This window comes from Leptosomus discolor, chromosome 4 (assembly GCF_034619465.1).
Source record: "Leptosomus discolor isolate bLepDis1 chromosome 4, bLepDis1.hap2, whole genome shotgun sequence".
Taxonomy (NCBI): domain Eukaryota; kingdom Metazoa; phylum Chordata; class Aves; order Leptosomiformes; family Leptosomidae; genus Leptosomus; species Leptosomus discolor.
The window spans coordinates 32,954,695-32,971,743 of NC_141394.1; the positions used below are offsets into that span (position 1 = coordinate 32,954,695).

At 40.5% G+C, this 17,049-nt stretch overlaps 1 protein-coding gene across 1 annotated transcript in view; it reads left to right on the top strand.

Moving 5' to 3' along the window:
- FAM13A (family with sequence similarity 13 member A) overlaps positions 1–17,049 on the top strand; it is a 131,886-nt gene that overhangs the window by 912 nt on the left and 113,925 nt on the right. Inside the window, exons 2-4 of the mRNA XM_086464422.1 lie at positions 1,754–1,943; positions 4,841–5,050; positions 14,355–14,535. Coding sequence (XP_086320548.1) covers positions 1,754–1,943; positions 4,841–5,050; positions 14,355–14,535 — 581 coding nt within the window. The remainder of the gene's footprint in view (positions 1–1,753; positions 1,944–4,840; positions 5,051–14,354; positions 14,536–17,049) is intronic.

The following is a 17,049-nucleotide window of genomic DNA, read 5'->3' on the forward strand; positions in this document are numbered from 1 at the left end:
CATCACAGCTGCTCAGAAACTGCTCAAAGGATTTATGCTGTCTTCTGAACATGATTTTTGCCTTGGCGTGTGTCTGCCTGGAGTGAAAATAGTGTATTATTAGTTTAATCCTGAATGAGAACATCTGTTTTTACAAGAGATGTGGCAGTTTAGTAAGTCAAGTCAAATTTTAGTTCAAAAACTTATGCATGTTCTGTGTATTGTAAATATTTATAAGGTGGTCACAATCATGCTGGTTTTATTTATATATTGCAATTCTGTTTCCCAAATAATAAAACAAATTTATGATATTTATACAAGCAACATCTTTCGTAAAGATCAGCCTGGGACTGTAGAGCACACATGTGCTCCAAATAACCATATTTAATGGAAAAACCACAGCAAAGTGAGTGAACTGCCGGATAATTTTATATCTGAAGGAAGGACGGTCATACTTAATAGCAGCACCAATGCAGATGTTCGTGTTGCTTACGGACTGAATTAAAAATACCACCTCAGAAATGAAGAGATTTCAAGGATTTGTTTAAAGTAAAATTTGTATGCCTTGCTAAAATCTGCCTTAATGCAGTCAAGACAGATTGGCAAGAGTCTGAGCATTTCTTTGCATTACTGTACAGTATTCTCTATGTGTAAGGTTTTTACTACCTGTTAGTTAATAAAACACAGCAGGAATAAGTTCATTTTTAAGCATCACACTAGTGGTGGACTTCTTAAACAAATAGGTTAAACTCCATGGTAGCAGTGGCCCCAGGTTCTTGCAGTGTGATGTCATAAACATGAGGAAATTAATCAATAGAAAAATTTACTTTTTTGTTGTTGGTTTTTTGAGTGAGGTTTTCCGGGTTGTACTGTGCTTGTCCGTATTAGTGAAATACTGATTAGGTGTGTGTGGAAATCACAGCTGTGGTGGGGGATACTGCTGCTGTGCTGTGAATTCTCTTTCCGAACATGCAACACTGTATGCTGATTTAGTTTTCTGTCTGTTATTGAGCCCATAAATCAATCCTATATTATGTTATTCCCTTGGGTTTTATTGGCTGTCCTCTCATGTTTTCTCTGTCACTGCAACTCAAAACTTGTGAGAATGTTATGCCTCCAGAAGAACCTATGGGACGTATGCAATTAAGGGTTTATTGTGGAGAGTTTTTTTCACCCCCTTTATTATGTGTGATTAGATTACATGGTCCCTTTCTAACCCTCAAACCTCGGTAATTAAATTTCGGACTTAGCAGATACTAAACATAACATAAAATCTTTCACAAGGATCCATCTCATCTGACAGTGGCCAAAATGAATCCCTAGGGAACAGCCTCTGGAAGAAGGGTGCAGTGAACCCTTTTCGGACTCTAACAGGCATCCTGTAGTCAACCTGAACTAATGGTGGCATATTGGGATTTTTCATGTACATGTTTGTCCAATTGTTTTTGTAACCCATGTGAACTGCATGAGTTACAGCAGCAGTCTCCTGTGATTCCCAATTACTTGTTACTCTAGTAACAAACTTGCATACAAAAGTGTGTCTTGCTTCCTTATCTTAACTACAGACTACTTACGCTCTTCCTGTTGTCTTTTTCTCTGTTCATTTTTATTTTCTTACTTCACAGAGATTTTCCTGTGGATTAAAAGGAAGCAGGACCAAAACCTTATTGTGGAGCATAGAAGCCGGTTTCGATGAATGTGCTTATGTTGTGACTATGCAGCCTTCTGCAGCAAATGTGACTAATGCACATTTTCTTCCCTCTGCTCCTTTAAGCAAAGCAAATCGGCTGTGAGATTGAAGGAGGACATGAAAAAGATAGCTGCACTTCCACTGAGCAAGCAGAGGGACACAACCTGTCCAAAGGTGTTTGGTGTGAGTCTTCTGGAGCTCCAGCAGCAGGGACTGAGCAAGAACGGCATCCCAATAGTTGTGTGGAATATAGTCGAGTACCTCAGCCAGCATGGTAAGCTTAATGGAGTCACTTTTGTTTAGTAGCACTCTTTATGTAAGACTCTTCAAAGGGAGGGATCTGTCTTGTTTGTGGTACAGGGGCTAAATAAGGTTGTGGCACTAACCACAGGCAAAGAATATTACTGTGTGTGGTTTACTCCTTTTTTTTTTTTCTGCCTAGATGCTGAACTTACTTTTTAATAGGTTGTTTATAAAGGTAAGCTACAGTGTTATGAAGCAGTACACTCTCATAAACAAGCTGTTCAGCTTATAAATGGAATGAATTTTAGTTGCGAAGGTTTGTGTCCTTTTCTAGTTGCTAGTTGCAAAACATTTGTCTACAGTGCTCTCCGACAGTGAGAAGACATAAGTATCTGTACGGAGATACTCACGTGCACACACACACTCCATCAGAGAACATTACTGAATAGGAATACATGTTCTTACAGGTTTTCAGATAGATTCCAATTATTATTAATCCCCTCAAGGAAGTAGGTGTCCAATTTTTAGCTTCTCTTTGTATTTGTTTAATGGAACTTTAGTTCCTGTTGTTGAAATACATCTCTTCGCAGAAATCTAGAGCACCACTGATGCACAGATGTATTCTGTGGCAGTTGTTCAATGGAAAAGATTTGGTGGAGGTAATTTCATCTTGTAAGAAGCGGCATCTGGTTTTACCCTAAGGTTTTTCTTTTAGCTACTGAACAATGATAATCCAATTGCAGAGCTTTAGATTCCATGTCTGGATCTTGATAGACCCTCAGAAGCTGATAGATGCAAACATGGCTTGAAAGTTAGCTTGGACTGAGGTACAGTGCAAATTTAAAATATGATCCTACCTTTGCACAGCAGCATCTTGCTTGATCTGCTTCAACTTGCCTTAAAGTGGTCTGCTAAACACTGAAAGAGCAAAGTTGGAAGAACTTTTTGCATCATTTAGGGTTGAATCAAAACCAGATGCTGACAAACACTCTTGACTGCAAGTTGTGGGCTGTACTCTTGTGTTCCATGAAAAGATCTGAATCCCACATGACTGTGTCCCAAATATGGACTAAAAAAGCAGAGTTCCCTACTCTACGGCAAGATTTGCCAGGCTTCTGAATGCCAAGGTGATTATACAGCCTCAATAAAGATACAATCCGTTCTCTTTCTCAAAAGTGCAAGCAAGATTCAAAGATGCCCTCTTACATGGGAAGTTCTTGAAATGGATGTCCTGTGCTTGCCTTAGGTTTGTTTTGTGAATCGGTAGTGAAGTTAACTGTGAAGACATTTTTAACGGAGGCCCAGGTATGAATCCAAACCCTTTGGAGGTGTGTTCTGTGAATCATGGTTACTGTTTGTTCAGTATTGTCTTACAGTTCCTATCCTGCAAAGATGTAATAGACATTGTAGGGTTTTTTTAAAGCCAGACCATTTCAGAGTCTCTCTTCTAGCTCATCAGGAACTGACTGCCCATTTGAGAAAGCTGAGCTGACTGGTGGGCAGCTACATCTTTGAACAAAGTTTGCATTAAGCTGCCTCTTTTCAAATTTATAGATGAAGCCAAGTTTTCCTACGCTGAATTTAGTAGTATCTGATTACGGTTACCAGTATGTTCTAGCCTCTCTTTATTTCTGTAAGTGACTGAGGAAGAGGAAAGGAAGTTTTATCTGCACGGGGACTGTGTCCGTTGCTCACTTAATGCTGCAGGAATTAAAATCGTTATTGAGATGTGGTGTCTTCTGCTGCCCCCAAGATGGCAGTACAGCATGCCACATAAGAATGCATTTACTTGTTAATACAGGGATACAAGATCTGTAAGCAGTATCTTTTATTAGTCAAGTAAAATGAGTGCATGTCCTTTTTTTTTTTTTCCCTTACTTGATCAGTTTATCTTCTGATCCAATAAAAGAGATTATTTCTTTCTACAAACTGCTGCATTGGTATTGATTTCTTGAATTGGAAGTGTTCTGTCAGACTGCTGTTTCATGACGTCTGTTCTGAACTGATGAAAACCACATATATTTTGATCCTTTCAGTGTTAAGTTTCTGAAGAAGAATAAGCAGGTCTATATGCATAGTATTAGAAAATGCAGATTTTTTTGTGGTGAAAGTGTTCTAGAGAAAAACTAATTTACTGAGTCCAGTTTTAGACACTTTACTGAAGGTTTTGAATCTCAGCATATGCCTGCAAAGTGATGTTTGATACAGTATGATTCATCTCACTTCCTCTCTGGAAACCTTCTTTCTGCATCTCCTTCGCTGGGTGTGGGGTGTCTGGCCTGAAGTGATTGATGCCTTTTCTTTTTCATTGTGAAGTACTTGGGGCTTTGTGCTGTCCAAAATACACATTTGCTCACTGAGATTTTCTGCTAGCCTAAGGTTGCAGTGCTCATTATGGAGTTACTGTTGCAAAGGGCATGTATTCAAATGTTTTTGCTTCATGACGGTCTCAGGTAAGAAGCTGTTACCCTAAAACGTGTAGCTGGAAGTAGTCATATATGGGAATTTGGCAGAGTCCCACCCAAGGTGACAGGCTACTTGCGAAAGTGAACAACAAAAGTGAAACATACAACTGTTTTGTAGAATCTGGATGCTTTTCTGTTGAAATAAACTGATGGAAAATGTGGCAGATTGATTTCTGCATGGTGTGAGGTTACAGCAATGCCACTGAGTTTTGTGGGTTCTCAAAGATTATCCCAGGCCTCAAGATCTGGTCACTAGTATTTGTTAATTATCGTAATCCAATTACTTGACTAGAGGGAGTTTCTGGAGGGAAAACAGTATTTAAAAAAAAAAACCCACCTGTGTTGTATTAATTACCTTCTTTTGTATTGCTACAAGTGTGTTATTCACACTAGAAAGTCTGTTTCATCATATCACTGGGATGTCTTCGTTCAGATCAATCTTACATGCAACATATAATTACAGGTATGACGCAGGAAGGCCTCTTCAGGGTGAACGGCAGCATGAAAATGGTAGAACAGTTGCGTCTGCAATACGAGCGTGGAGAAGAGGTGGAACTTGTTAAAGATGGTGATGTGTACTCAGCAGCCAGTCTGTTGAAATTATTTTTGAGAGAGTTGCCGGATGGGATTATCACGTCTGCCTTACATCCCAGGTTCATTCAGCTTTACCAGGGTAAGTGAGAGGTAGCATCTCCACCCTTCAATGCGCTTTCTGTCTGGATAATCGGGTTATGCAGTCAGCATAGCCAATGCTCTTTGTTTCTTAGTTTATCTACTTTGCTGTGCATTTCCTTTGACTGTAGCTCTCACCTGCTCCCGGAGTGCTCACAGACATGCAATTCTGTTACAAGAGACAAAAAATTGTTTCTTATGTGTTTGGTAAAGTCTGAACTATTTATGATTTTCTAAGGCAGTTATATCTGCTGAATATAAACTGAAATGATCAGCTGGTTTCTTTGAGCAAGGTTGTCGACAATAACTGCAGTCTCTTTAGGATACAGATTTGTTTCTGTTTTGCTAGGGTGATTTCTGGCAATTTCATTCTAATGAACTCTGAGAAGTTACAACAGCTTCACCTGCTGATCAATTTGAATATCCATCAGGCTCAAAGCATATGTTGTCTTTAAGTTTTTACTTCTGACTAGGTAATGTGGTTGCCAATCAAAAAATGAGGCAGTTTGCAAGTAACAGCAGACTTTACATTTTCCTCCCTGTCATAGCACACAACTAGGAAGACTTCTTTTTTCTTTCTTCCCACCAACCCCCTGCTTCAAGTGGTGGATAAACCATAAGAAAGAACATCACTTCTGCTTTGGAAAGTTGAAACTTGCATAGCTGTATGTCAAAGGATTTCTTGATCTAATTCCTCTGTATCAGCCAGTCCGTGGTGGTGTTATGTGGAACACGTGGTGGTTAGCCCTGTTCCTTGACCATGTGGGTCAGTGGCAGTTCTTTTCTGTTGCTGCCGGCAGTCGATGCATCTTTTTGCCATCTTCCCAAGAAGTTGAAAAGTGAGGAGGTTAATGTTACTAGAGATGTGCTCTTTACGGTAAAGCAGGTAAATGTCATGCTAGATGCAGAGAAGCAGTATGTGCTCTGACGTGCACCCCTAGTGGAAGATGGTGCGAAGTTCTGACATTCTTGTCCTGAGGTCTCCCTTCCACTTTTCTTGCCTGCAGTAGGGATGAAATTTAGCCATTGCCTGGAGGAGGGAGGACACAACCATATCTTTTCTTTCTTTCCTGTTTGGGGCTGTACAGACTGTTGAGGGTGAACTGGAGAAGAGCTTTCTGCCTTCCCTTGAGTGCAGGCGTTTCAGCTGTAGTCAATTGTGCGCTGTGTGAAATACCTTCCTCATTCAGTAAACTTGTCTGAGGCCCAAGGATGGGGTTCAGGAAGTGTTGTGTAGGAAGGTGCTGTTGTTTTAGAAAGTCCCTTTTTTCTGGTCATTGCTGTGCTTTCTTCTGGGTCTTTTGGATTTCGCCAGGTCTGACTCAGAACTTAATTAAATACAGCTTATTTCTCATAAATCAGCGTTTAAGTGGAAATTTTGTTTAAGGTGCACCTTTGCTGTTCTACATCCCTGTCCCCACAAAGGTCATGTTGGTGTATTGCACAAGGAACTACGGGTGTACTTTGTGAACAGTGCTGTTGTGGAAACTTTGATTCGTCCCTGCTTCCTACAGGAAATGCAAAATCCCGTCAGTACTTTCTATGGAAATGAGGTAGATATCCTTGCTTAGCAGATTTACCCACTAAGCTTTTTTTGTTTCAAAAAAAAAGTTACTGGTATAACTTATAAACCTGATTCTTCAAAAGTCAGTCCAACTGTGACGTGTCTTCATAGCCGAGTTTGCCTGTATTGCTCAATAAGCTCCAGTTATAGTCCCATTACAATTTTGATTAGGAAAAAAAAAACTTACTGACTGTTACGGCAAGGGGAAGGCTTTTGTAAAGTTTGAAGAAAACAGGGTTTTTTCGTGCCCTAGAAAATACAGCATAAACGAGTTGCTATGAAAGGCAGCAATGACTTTCACCAGATTCAGATCAGCTTAAGTGGTAGATGGGCATTTGTTCACAGTTAAATGATCAACCAGCTATGCAGGATTGGAGGAGTTATCTGTTCACTTATCAAAGTATGTACAAGGGTATTTGTTGCAAAATGGTACCAAAAGAGTGCGTGCCTGGGTGTTCTTTTTGTAAACTATGAAGAAAGTAGGTCAAGCTGTTTCTGAGTCAACAGGTTATTAAAACATAACTTTGAATCCGGAGCCACTTTGCTCTTGATACATGTCTACAGTGAAGGCAATTACAAGCTCGGTTACAACCTCTGTATTCCCTCCTGTTGAAGCTTTGCATGGGAAATGTTTTTTTTTAGGATTATGTTATATTTCTTTTGGAATATTTTCAGGGATTGGTATCAGCATTTTTTTAAGCCAGCTGAGATCTTGGCCTGAGAATAACACACAATCACTTTACTTCCTATAAACATTGTTAGGGAGTGATTCCTCTAGTTAGAAATAGCTGGACTGCAAATTAAAAATTTTACCTGTAGCTTGTAACCCTTTTTAATTCTGGGCATAGTCTTCATTACCAAACCAAAGAGTAAATAATCTGCCCTTTCATGCAAAGGGAGAACCTGACCACTGGTAGTTGAGGAAGTCCGTGCAGCTGGTCTGGCATGCTGTCTGCAGCCTGTGCCATGTCATGTGAAACGGAGCTCTGCACACTGCCTCCAAATCCTGATGAGTTGTTTATATAAATATTCAGCATAACGCCAAGACTATGCCGTACCAGAAGACATCACATAGCATATCAACATATCTTAAAGGCCGTTCAGTGTGTCCTGACATTCTCTCTCTGCCCTTGGAGAAGGGCAGTGGCAGTGGGAGCTGAGAAAGGCCTCCCTCTGTAAATGATGTTGATCAGAGATGCGTGTAGCAAGTGCAGGCCAGGGACAAACTGATAGAGATCTTTGTGTTGGCCGGTCTCCTCAGAGCACCTGACAAATATGAAGGCTGCTACTTGCAAGGAGTCCTGGGGTAAAAAATGTCCATCACAATCTCTTTTGTGACTGAGGCTTCGCTACAGAGCAGAGCTGTGCCTGCCTGTGCAAAACAGGCTGTGCTTATAGAGTGGTGAAAGTTTCTTTCAGAAACCTCAGCTGGAAGAAATCAGCAGCTCTCATATAGCAGTCCTGGCTTGAGCTTGTTTGTTCTGGCTTTTCGTTCCTTATCTTTCATATCATGATCACTGATTCTTAAGACATTTGTACATACTAGGAACTGTATGCACAGCTCTTGTACCCTTTCACAGGTCACTTGCTTTCAGCAAGACACGTTGCTATTGTACTTTTCCTTTTTAGCATATAGAAAGTTTTTCCCTTATGTGAATTTCTTTTTTGGTTTTGTTGCATTCTCTCTTCCAGCAGGGGTACAGTGAAGTGTGGTCTCCTGTCTTCCTTTGGTACTCAGTCTAATTAAGCTGAATGTTATTTGATCACTCTGGCTTCTTGACATTGCTCCAATCCTAGGGAATTTATATTTTTCAGTGGGCAGCAGCTAGATGCAAGTTCTATCTCGCATACCTCCTCTTGCTGGCAACCTGCCATGGCTGGCTGTTTGGTGCCTGTGAACAGCCCTGCTAGTTTTAGGGAGAGGAATGGAAGGTGGTGGAAGGGAAGGAGCAGCTCCCTTCTGGATCAGCAGGTCAGTTTAGGGAATGCTTAGTAGCCAGCAGCTGTTTGAGTTGCATGAACTTGAACACAAGTATAGGTTGTGTTGGGGGATTTTAGAGGTCAAACTTCAACCTGAACAGTGACTGTGAAAATGAATAAATGAGTGTGAAAATGAATAGGTAACAGCTGACCCTCTAACCACAGTAACTGCAGCAGTGCAGCCCATCAGATTCACTAGATGTCCGTGGTTCTCCAGGCTCTTGTGGCATCACTTTAACCTTTTCCGGTGGCTTTTATTGTCATTTTGGTGTTATCAGAAGATGTTTGTTATACAGTAAAAACTCTTGGAACTGGATTTCTTATGCAGATGATGACACTCAGCAGAGCTGCAAAAGAAGTGAGTGCTCTGCTCCCAATATGTCGGAATGAAGCATAAATACAGCTCTGCAAAGTGCCATAATGATGCAGAGTGAGGGGTCTCAAGTTGGATTGTGATGACAACCTTCTTATGATGAGGACTTCCAGCATTTCTGCTACTGATGGCAACAAGGTGTGATTTTTTATTTTTTTTTTTTTAAATTTTTTTTTTTTCTTCCCTTTTCTTTTCCCTCTAGGGCAGGTAGGTTTGTGTCTGAAGCAAATTGCTTCTTGGCAGAGAGAGACTGGAGTCTCACTTCCTGTAGATTGCGGAGATGGAGAGAAATGCTTTGATTCCTCCAACAGCCCAGTGGGCACAGTGGTACTGCAACGTACAACCTGCTGCCTATGTGCCGAAGATTAACTTCCTAAAGCATGTTGATAGCTACAGACAGATGCAAGCTCTTCTGTCTGCTCTCCAAGCTGGTAGTATGCAAGGCAGCTGAAAGCTATGCAGACGTGGTAGCATGACACTGAGCCTTAGACTCTCTTCCTCGCCTCACAGCAGAGGTAATTAGCTAGGCCAGGGCACTGTGCTGCTATGGTTTCAGTGCTTCCAGGCCGGAGTTATTTGGGGTCAGACAATTTGAGACATGAGCAAAGCGATTACACACACCTGTCTGCAGGCGTCCATATTTTTAGTGATGTTCAGGCAGCATGCTCTGCAGGGGGAAGGAGTAGCATGAAGAGGGATGGATTGGGGAATTAGATCGTGTCTATAGCATGTCAAAGAAACTCAATATGTTCAGAAATAGGATGAACCACTGGAAAATATGTCCCTCTTGTGATCTGTGGGTGTATACTGAAATTAAGTAAGACTGAAAGCACCCTTGCAAATGCGTCTGTGCCTCCTACACTGTTGAGGCTCCTGTTTCTAGTTAATTAACATTTTAGAGAGACTGCCTGTCCTCTTCAGTTGTTTCCTTGACTTATCCCTCAGTAGCAAGTCACACACAAGTAGGTGCCACATTGCCCTTCCTGTCTTCCTTGGCCCTCTGCCTGTGTCACGCTGTGTTCTCTGTCCTCCAGCTGCTGAGCCTAGACATGGCCAGAGGCTGCTGGTTTTGTTCTCAGCCCAGAAACCACCGTGTCATCACTGGTTTCAAGCCCTTTCTGGCTGCTGATCTAGCTAGGCTTCTCTTGCAGATGTCTGCTGGGATGCCGTCTGCTTCACATGGCTTTTGGCAGGCTCCCAAGATAAAGTGAATGCCATTGACTCTGTCTTGAGAGCACCTTCCCCTTAGCCTTCATTCTTCTCCCACTCTTTTCTCCTTCTCTGCTGTATTGGGCAAAATTTTCAAAAGAGCTTCATGTGCTGTGCTTGAAAATCATGAGTGTGTTGGTAGCTGGGCGTATCTGAAAATATGGCTTGAATATAGGTTCCTGAATTGCCTTTGAAAATCTGGCACTTGGCTGTTTTCTTCATTGGCGAGCTTATTTGTCTCGTCTCAGGATGCTGCAGAGATTGAAGCATATGCTTAGCTTCATGCCACCTTCTGTAATCTGACTGAATAAGAAAGACTGCACTGGGTAGTCTTGACTTCCTCAGGACAGCTTGTACTTCGCAAAATTAGGCATATACATAAGCTCAGGGCTTTGGTACACTTGATGCTTGTGTGCATGATAGCATAAACAGCTCTGATGCTCTACTGTTTCTTTGATGGTCAGTACCAGCTGAGTACACCTTAGCAACAGACTTTGAAGCAAATTGAAAAATTGTCTAGCAGGTGGACAAAAGGAGGAGGAATACTCCAAGCAATTGGTTGTTGTGACTCAAGACTATTTTTACTCTCCAGTAAGTTGAAAAGCTTTTTATTTGAAGTAATACGGTTATGGATAGCAGACGTACATTTGTCCTCAAAAATGTACAAAGTGCATGGACTACTGTGTATGCATGTCACTCTCTAAATTCACCACAAATTGTAATAGTGATTTTTAAAAATAAAGCTGAAACCCATTAATTAAGTGTCAGCAGCAGGAGAATAAATTGGTTTTATTTTTTGGTTGTATTGTGAGAAAGTCTTGAGTTCCTTCCCTTGGTCTTTCACTGGAAAAGGAAGAGAGAGGAAAGCCATATTTTCTTTCTCCCATTTCGCAAGGACAAGGAATTTCATGGCTCAGTAAATGGGGTTTGCTGCTTCATGCTGTCCAGTGTCTCTGTGTCCTTCAATTAGGATAATTTCTCAAGATCTTGTGATCTGATATCTGTCTCTGTTCTTGAAAATACAGAAATGAACAAAGGTTTGGCTGTGCCCAGTGATAAGCATCTCTGATGTTGATCCACACCACATAATATATCATGGTTAATGAACAGGGACATCCTACTGACCAAATACGACTGGTGCTACGCGGCCAAACAGCTTGCTTTGTTGCCAGAGTGCAAACCTGTGTTCAGAATGTTTCGTGGTGGTTATTAGCATATTTCAAGTTTGGAAGGTAAACAGAAAAGTACCTGTCAATCTAAAGCCCCAGTGGGAGGCTCAGAAAGGCAATTAGTTCTCAAGGGCATTCCCTAATTAGGTGGTGGGGTGATTGTGGTGGAAGAGGTGCATTTTTTTCTGAGAGGTGGCTTTGCCTTTCCTTATCGTAACTGCAGGCAATTTATAGTAGAAAACACTGTGTGCTAGTTGTTTTGTTACCTAAAGGGAAGTATGATGTGAATTTTAATGTTCTGGCTATGTGGAAATTAGTGGTGTTTTGCTTTTCTTTAAGCTTCATGAAAAGATAATTAGTAATCAAGTCAGAGACTGTCCAGTCCACTTTGATCAGTGCAAATACAAATCCAATTAAATTCCTTATTGTTATTCCAATTATTACAGCCTTCAGAAGCATCCTGAAATTTTGCTGCCAAAATAAAAATAATAAATCAGATTTCTTATTACCAAGCTGATTCATAATAGTTTTTATTCTGTATATCTCTAAAAGACATTTGAAAGAAATACTTGCAAAAAATAAGCAAATAAGATCTTTTTTTTTCATCTCCTTCATGCATATTTTATATTTGACTTTTCTGAAGGAGCTGATTTCTTAGCTGTAGAAGAAAAGGATGTAATTAATCAGTTGGTTGAAATGTTTGGCCCTGTAATTTGACTGGCATTTTAAACTTTGGCCTGCTGTCATGAAAGAATTCATATTAAGTCTGTGATACCAAAACAGATACATAAAAATGAATTCTTTATGCATATAAAACTTAAAAAGGCTTCTCTCACCAGGCACTGTATTATGCATGTCATGTAAGGCAGGAAACCCAAGCTTGGAAGCAGGTGAAATCCCACAAGTTCAGCTGTATGAGGTGACAAGGAAGTACGTACAAAACTCATTTATTTCCTAAAGTATATGCGGGATAAATCCTGTTTATTAGCCACAAAGGTGTCTGGGTGTAAAACAGAAATAGTATGGCGACTTAATGGTTGAGTTCTCAGGAGTCAACAGTCTGTATAAGAATATCTGGAAGTGATTTACACACCTAACCACTTTTCAAAGCACTCTACCGCTGGAATACTGTGCAATCCAGCCCTGGAATATATCTAGGAAATGAAAAACAAAAACAAAGATGAAACTTCTGAAGCATTTGCACATGCCTTACAACCATGTTCAAAGCTTTTCCTTTGTTGCTCACAAAAATGTTGGGGAAATGTAAAATGTTCTTTGTTCCTGCAACACAAGGCATGGGACATTTTCCTGACAATCTTCTCCTCTGCATCCTGGTAGCAGGATGTACAGCAGAGGCAGCAACTGTTTCTGTGCAGCCTGTTTTATTATGTCTTCTTGACTAAAAACAAGTCTTGAAGACTGACCAAAGTTTGGTTTTGATTGAATTCTGGGTTAATCGCTTTGATAAGGATCATAACATCCTCTGAATGGAATAAAAACCTTGTTACCCTAAGCATAGGGAGGGTGTTTGTATTCTCTTGGTAAGCCAGCAGCTACTTTGCGACAAGGCAATCTGTTACAGAGAATGCAGAGGGTTAGTGTTTAGTGTCAGCTCACTTTGACTTTGTGGAATAAAGACATCGTTCCAACCACTAGAACCATTTTTAAACCTTAAAGTACATCTCTCAGTTACCCAAGAACAGTCTTGCAGCATTAACACCATCAACATGTAAGGCTGATAGATAAAGAAAAAAAGTACTAGAAATGCATAGCTGCCCTCATGTTAATGAACACTGCTTATAATTAGATCAGTGAGGAAAACCTTTAGGGCCTGAGGTCTTCTGTCTGAAAATGCTGTTGCACAGAACCCCAAGAACTCTGCATATGTAAGAGTTTCAGTGAAATTTCATTTTGATGAGAGTAGAAATAAATTCTTTCCAAGTGTTAAGGCATCCTGTTTTGGCGTGAAGGGAAGGAAATACTGAATTGTTTTTAAAATTTTGCTTTTTTTAATGTGTAAACCCAAGATTTTGGTGGATACAAATTACTTTTGGGGAAGCGTTTTTGGAGTGGAAGAGGGGAGAGGAGAATTATGCAGGTTTTGAGTTCAATTCCAGAAACAGAACACAATTAAGTAAAAGCTCTGTGTGAGTCCAAACTTGTAGTCTGTGTAAACACAGCATCTGTGAAGTTCGTGCAATGTTTGCTTTTGAAATAAAAATAATAATTAAAAAAACCCAACAAAAACCTAAAACAACAAAAACCTGCATGAAAGACAGTTGGCCTTAGTCATACTTCGATGTTACTCAGTTCAGTATGGGAAACGTTTATCCATACTTAAATTCTAGAAGATTGTACAGTATAACAAGGCTATTCTTTAACGTAAGGCCAAGTTTTGGCTCGCTATGGAGTTTAACACTGCCTCAAACAGCCTTTTTTCCATAAGCAGGACCCCTTGCCTAAGGCTTAGTACAGAGTTGTCACTCTGACAAAAGATACAAAATTGAGCTTTTCATAAAATGTGTCCGCAGGGAGTACTGTTATGCTAACACCACCTGCATTTCAGGAGCCTCCTTGTTTTACCCTTCTTGCTTTCTTCTTTTTGAGGGTAAACATGGGAGAGGGAAACTGAAACTGAGTACGAGATGGGGTTTGTGAAGCAGAGGTAACATCTAAAAGAAGCGTGGAAGCAGGAGCTCTGGTAGAGCTGGAGGTAAAGCAGATACAGCCATGTACTGTGTGGGAATAAACATGCTTCACTGCTAATTCTGCTCAGGAAAACAGTTACAATGTAAAGGTGAGCGTGAAACAGTGCCAGTGGTGGCCGAGGTAGCCACAGGAGAAAGGTGCAGGTTGGCTGAGGAAAATGGAGGGATTTGGAGGATTCTGTGTCTCTGAACAGAAACAAGACTAAATTTTAGATCCCACTGCTTGCTCACATATGTTAGGTAAGTTGGCAATAATGCAGAAAACCATATACATGTGTTTTTTCTTCTCTTGTTTTTCCTAGACACTAGAGATGACGTGCAGAAGGAACATAACTTGAAAGAACTCCTTAAAGAACTGCCTGATGTTCATTACTGCCTGCTGAAGTATCTGTGCCAGTTCCTGATAAAGGTTGCTGAACATCATGTAGAGAACAAGATGAACCTTTGCAATCTTGCCACTGTATTTGGACCAAACTGCTTTCAGTAAGTTGAGGTTTTCACTTTTCCCCATATGTTGACGGAGAGTGTAATGGAGCAGATGGCCAGAAATGTAGCTTGGAATGCTAATTTGTCAGGGTGATCAAAACAGGAGGCAATGACTGGGGCTTTGTGATAAATTTTATTGCTAAAGCTATTGTTTGAGCTGAATGGGAGTCGAGTTGCTCCCCTGTCTCCTCTTGCTATTTTGATGAGCAGTTGATCAGTTTTCTATTGCTGCGTGGACAGTGGAGCAGGAGTGTAACAATGAAAGGCCTTCAGGCTGTATAAGTGCGTGGAGACTTGTGCTCATACAGCTTTCTTCCTTTGCAATCAGGTAATATGGATGCTTCTATGCAGAAGACTTCGAGAAGGGATGCCCTGGGGGAAAATGGGTCAAAAATGGGTGTTACACGGCATTGAGGTGCTGTGTAATTTCTAGAGATGGATACTGCACACTGTCTGCAAATTTGGCTTTGTGATCTGGTGTCTGTCCTTAAGATGCCGATGATTCTGGGCTCTTTATCCTTCTAGTATATTCAGAAACTGCTCTGGAGGTCATGTGTTTCCACTGGTCTCTTGAGAGTTCTTACTTGGACTCGCTAGTTTTACTGGTTTCTTTCATTGAGCCCAGTTCCTTGGTGCTTGTGGTGAAGACAACATGTTGTCCATGCTAGTGGACCTCACAGCCAGAGTGAGAACAGTTATTTCCAAGTGCAAGAACACACTTGAGTGAGAAAGTTTCTGTTGAGTCACTGCTGTGATGGAGTGCACTGTTAGCATCTTCACCCCAGTCTGGTCTGCAATACACCCACTGTCTGGCATCCAAAATCTAAGACACATACGGAGTTTAGTTCAGTCATCAGTCTTGAAAGATGCATGATATCAGCAAAAAGTGAGTTCCTTGTAGCAAATGTCAGATTTATATTGATCTTTGTAAAATTTTGATCTGGAATAATACTGAGTAGCATAATGAGATTTAGATTAGATTAATTTCCTAATGAGACTATCCCCCTAGGCTTCTTCTGTAGCCAGTGGAAAGAAGTAGACTTCTTTAAAGAGAGAAAACAGAGATTAGGTTCCTTGTAATATATTGAGCCAGTTCCACTTACCTAGGCTAGGTGCTGCCTGCTCCCTTTTTAAAGCAGCATATCTTTTTCCATTGATTAGGGAGAGAACATGCAGAGATGAGACATTTAAACCAAAACTTGTCCTTGTGACTAAACTGCTGCCTCATCTTAAGGTATTGCTCATGGATGATGACGGTGTGTGTGTCAGGGTTAAAGCATTTTCTGTGTTGGTACAAAAAGATAAAGTGTATTTTAAAAAGAATTGTCTTCCTCTGCAAAAGAAAGAAAACTCAAAAGACAGTAGTATGTGCAGCAATGCGTGGATGTGAGAGGAAGCACAATACCACAAATTCCTGACAAGGAAAAGCAAAACAATTTTAAAGGTTACATTTGTATGGGCAGTTTGGAAATTTCTGTCTAAATGTGTTAGTAGAGTTAGAACAAACAAAATAAATCAGAAGAATCTGAGTCCAATGGCTAAATCTCTATGAATCAAACTATTAGTAGAGTTAAGAACAAACAAAATAAATTAGAAGAATCTGAGTCCAATGGCTAAATCTCTATGAATTAAACTCCCAAGTGGCTATTAGAATAACTTTTAGTTTACTCATCACATCATTCAAGAAAATTTTAAAATTAATTCTGCATACTTTTTGGTATAGAATGCAGAGTGTTGCAGTTTGGAATTTCAATTGGTATTCCTAAGATTAAACTAAAGCATACTTCTTAAAAGCTGGGTAGTTGTTGCCTCAACTGATCTCTGCTCCTAAGATGGCATGCTAAAGAGTAACAATTTTTGTAGGGTACAGGGCCTGAGTGTAAGAGGAACAGAATCACATCATTCTGTTGCAGAAAACTAAGAAAGGCAGAGTTCAGTGGAGGTGAAAACACAAGGGCTCTTGTGGCTATATATGAATGCAGCCAGCCCTGCAGTTGTGACATGCATTGAAATAAATGTTCATGTAGCAAAAGAGACACTGAAAGCAAGGCTTGACACTTAACAAAGGGTAAAGTGTTTCTTAGAAGACCCAAATATGTCAGAATTATGGATGTAGATTTTTATTCAAACTAAGTTTCACCATGTGGTGATTCAGCTATGTGTTTCATCAGATCTTGATCTTTTCAAGATAGTTAAGGATTATGGTCTGCACATGAAGTTCAAGTACCCTTTTCTCCTGTGTAAATGGATGCAGTCTTAAACTGATGGAACTGTGACCATCTATATCAACAAAGATTTGATAGGCAGAGGAAAGAGCTTGCAGCACTGAACTTTAGCCAGCTGGTTGGCCAAGCAGCCAGAGAGAGATGCTCAGAATGCAATTCAGAGCTCTGGAGTAAAGCTGCTTGAAGCCTGCTTGACAGGGACTGTCCTGCTACTGGCCACAGGCAGCCCTAGAGAGACTAGCTGCAGAAATTGAATATTAGCAGGTGGTTGAAGCGAACACTCCTC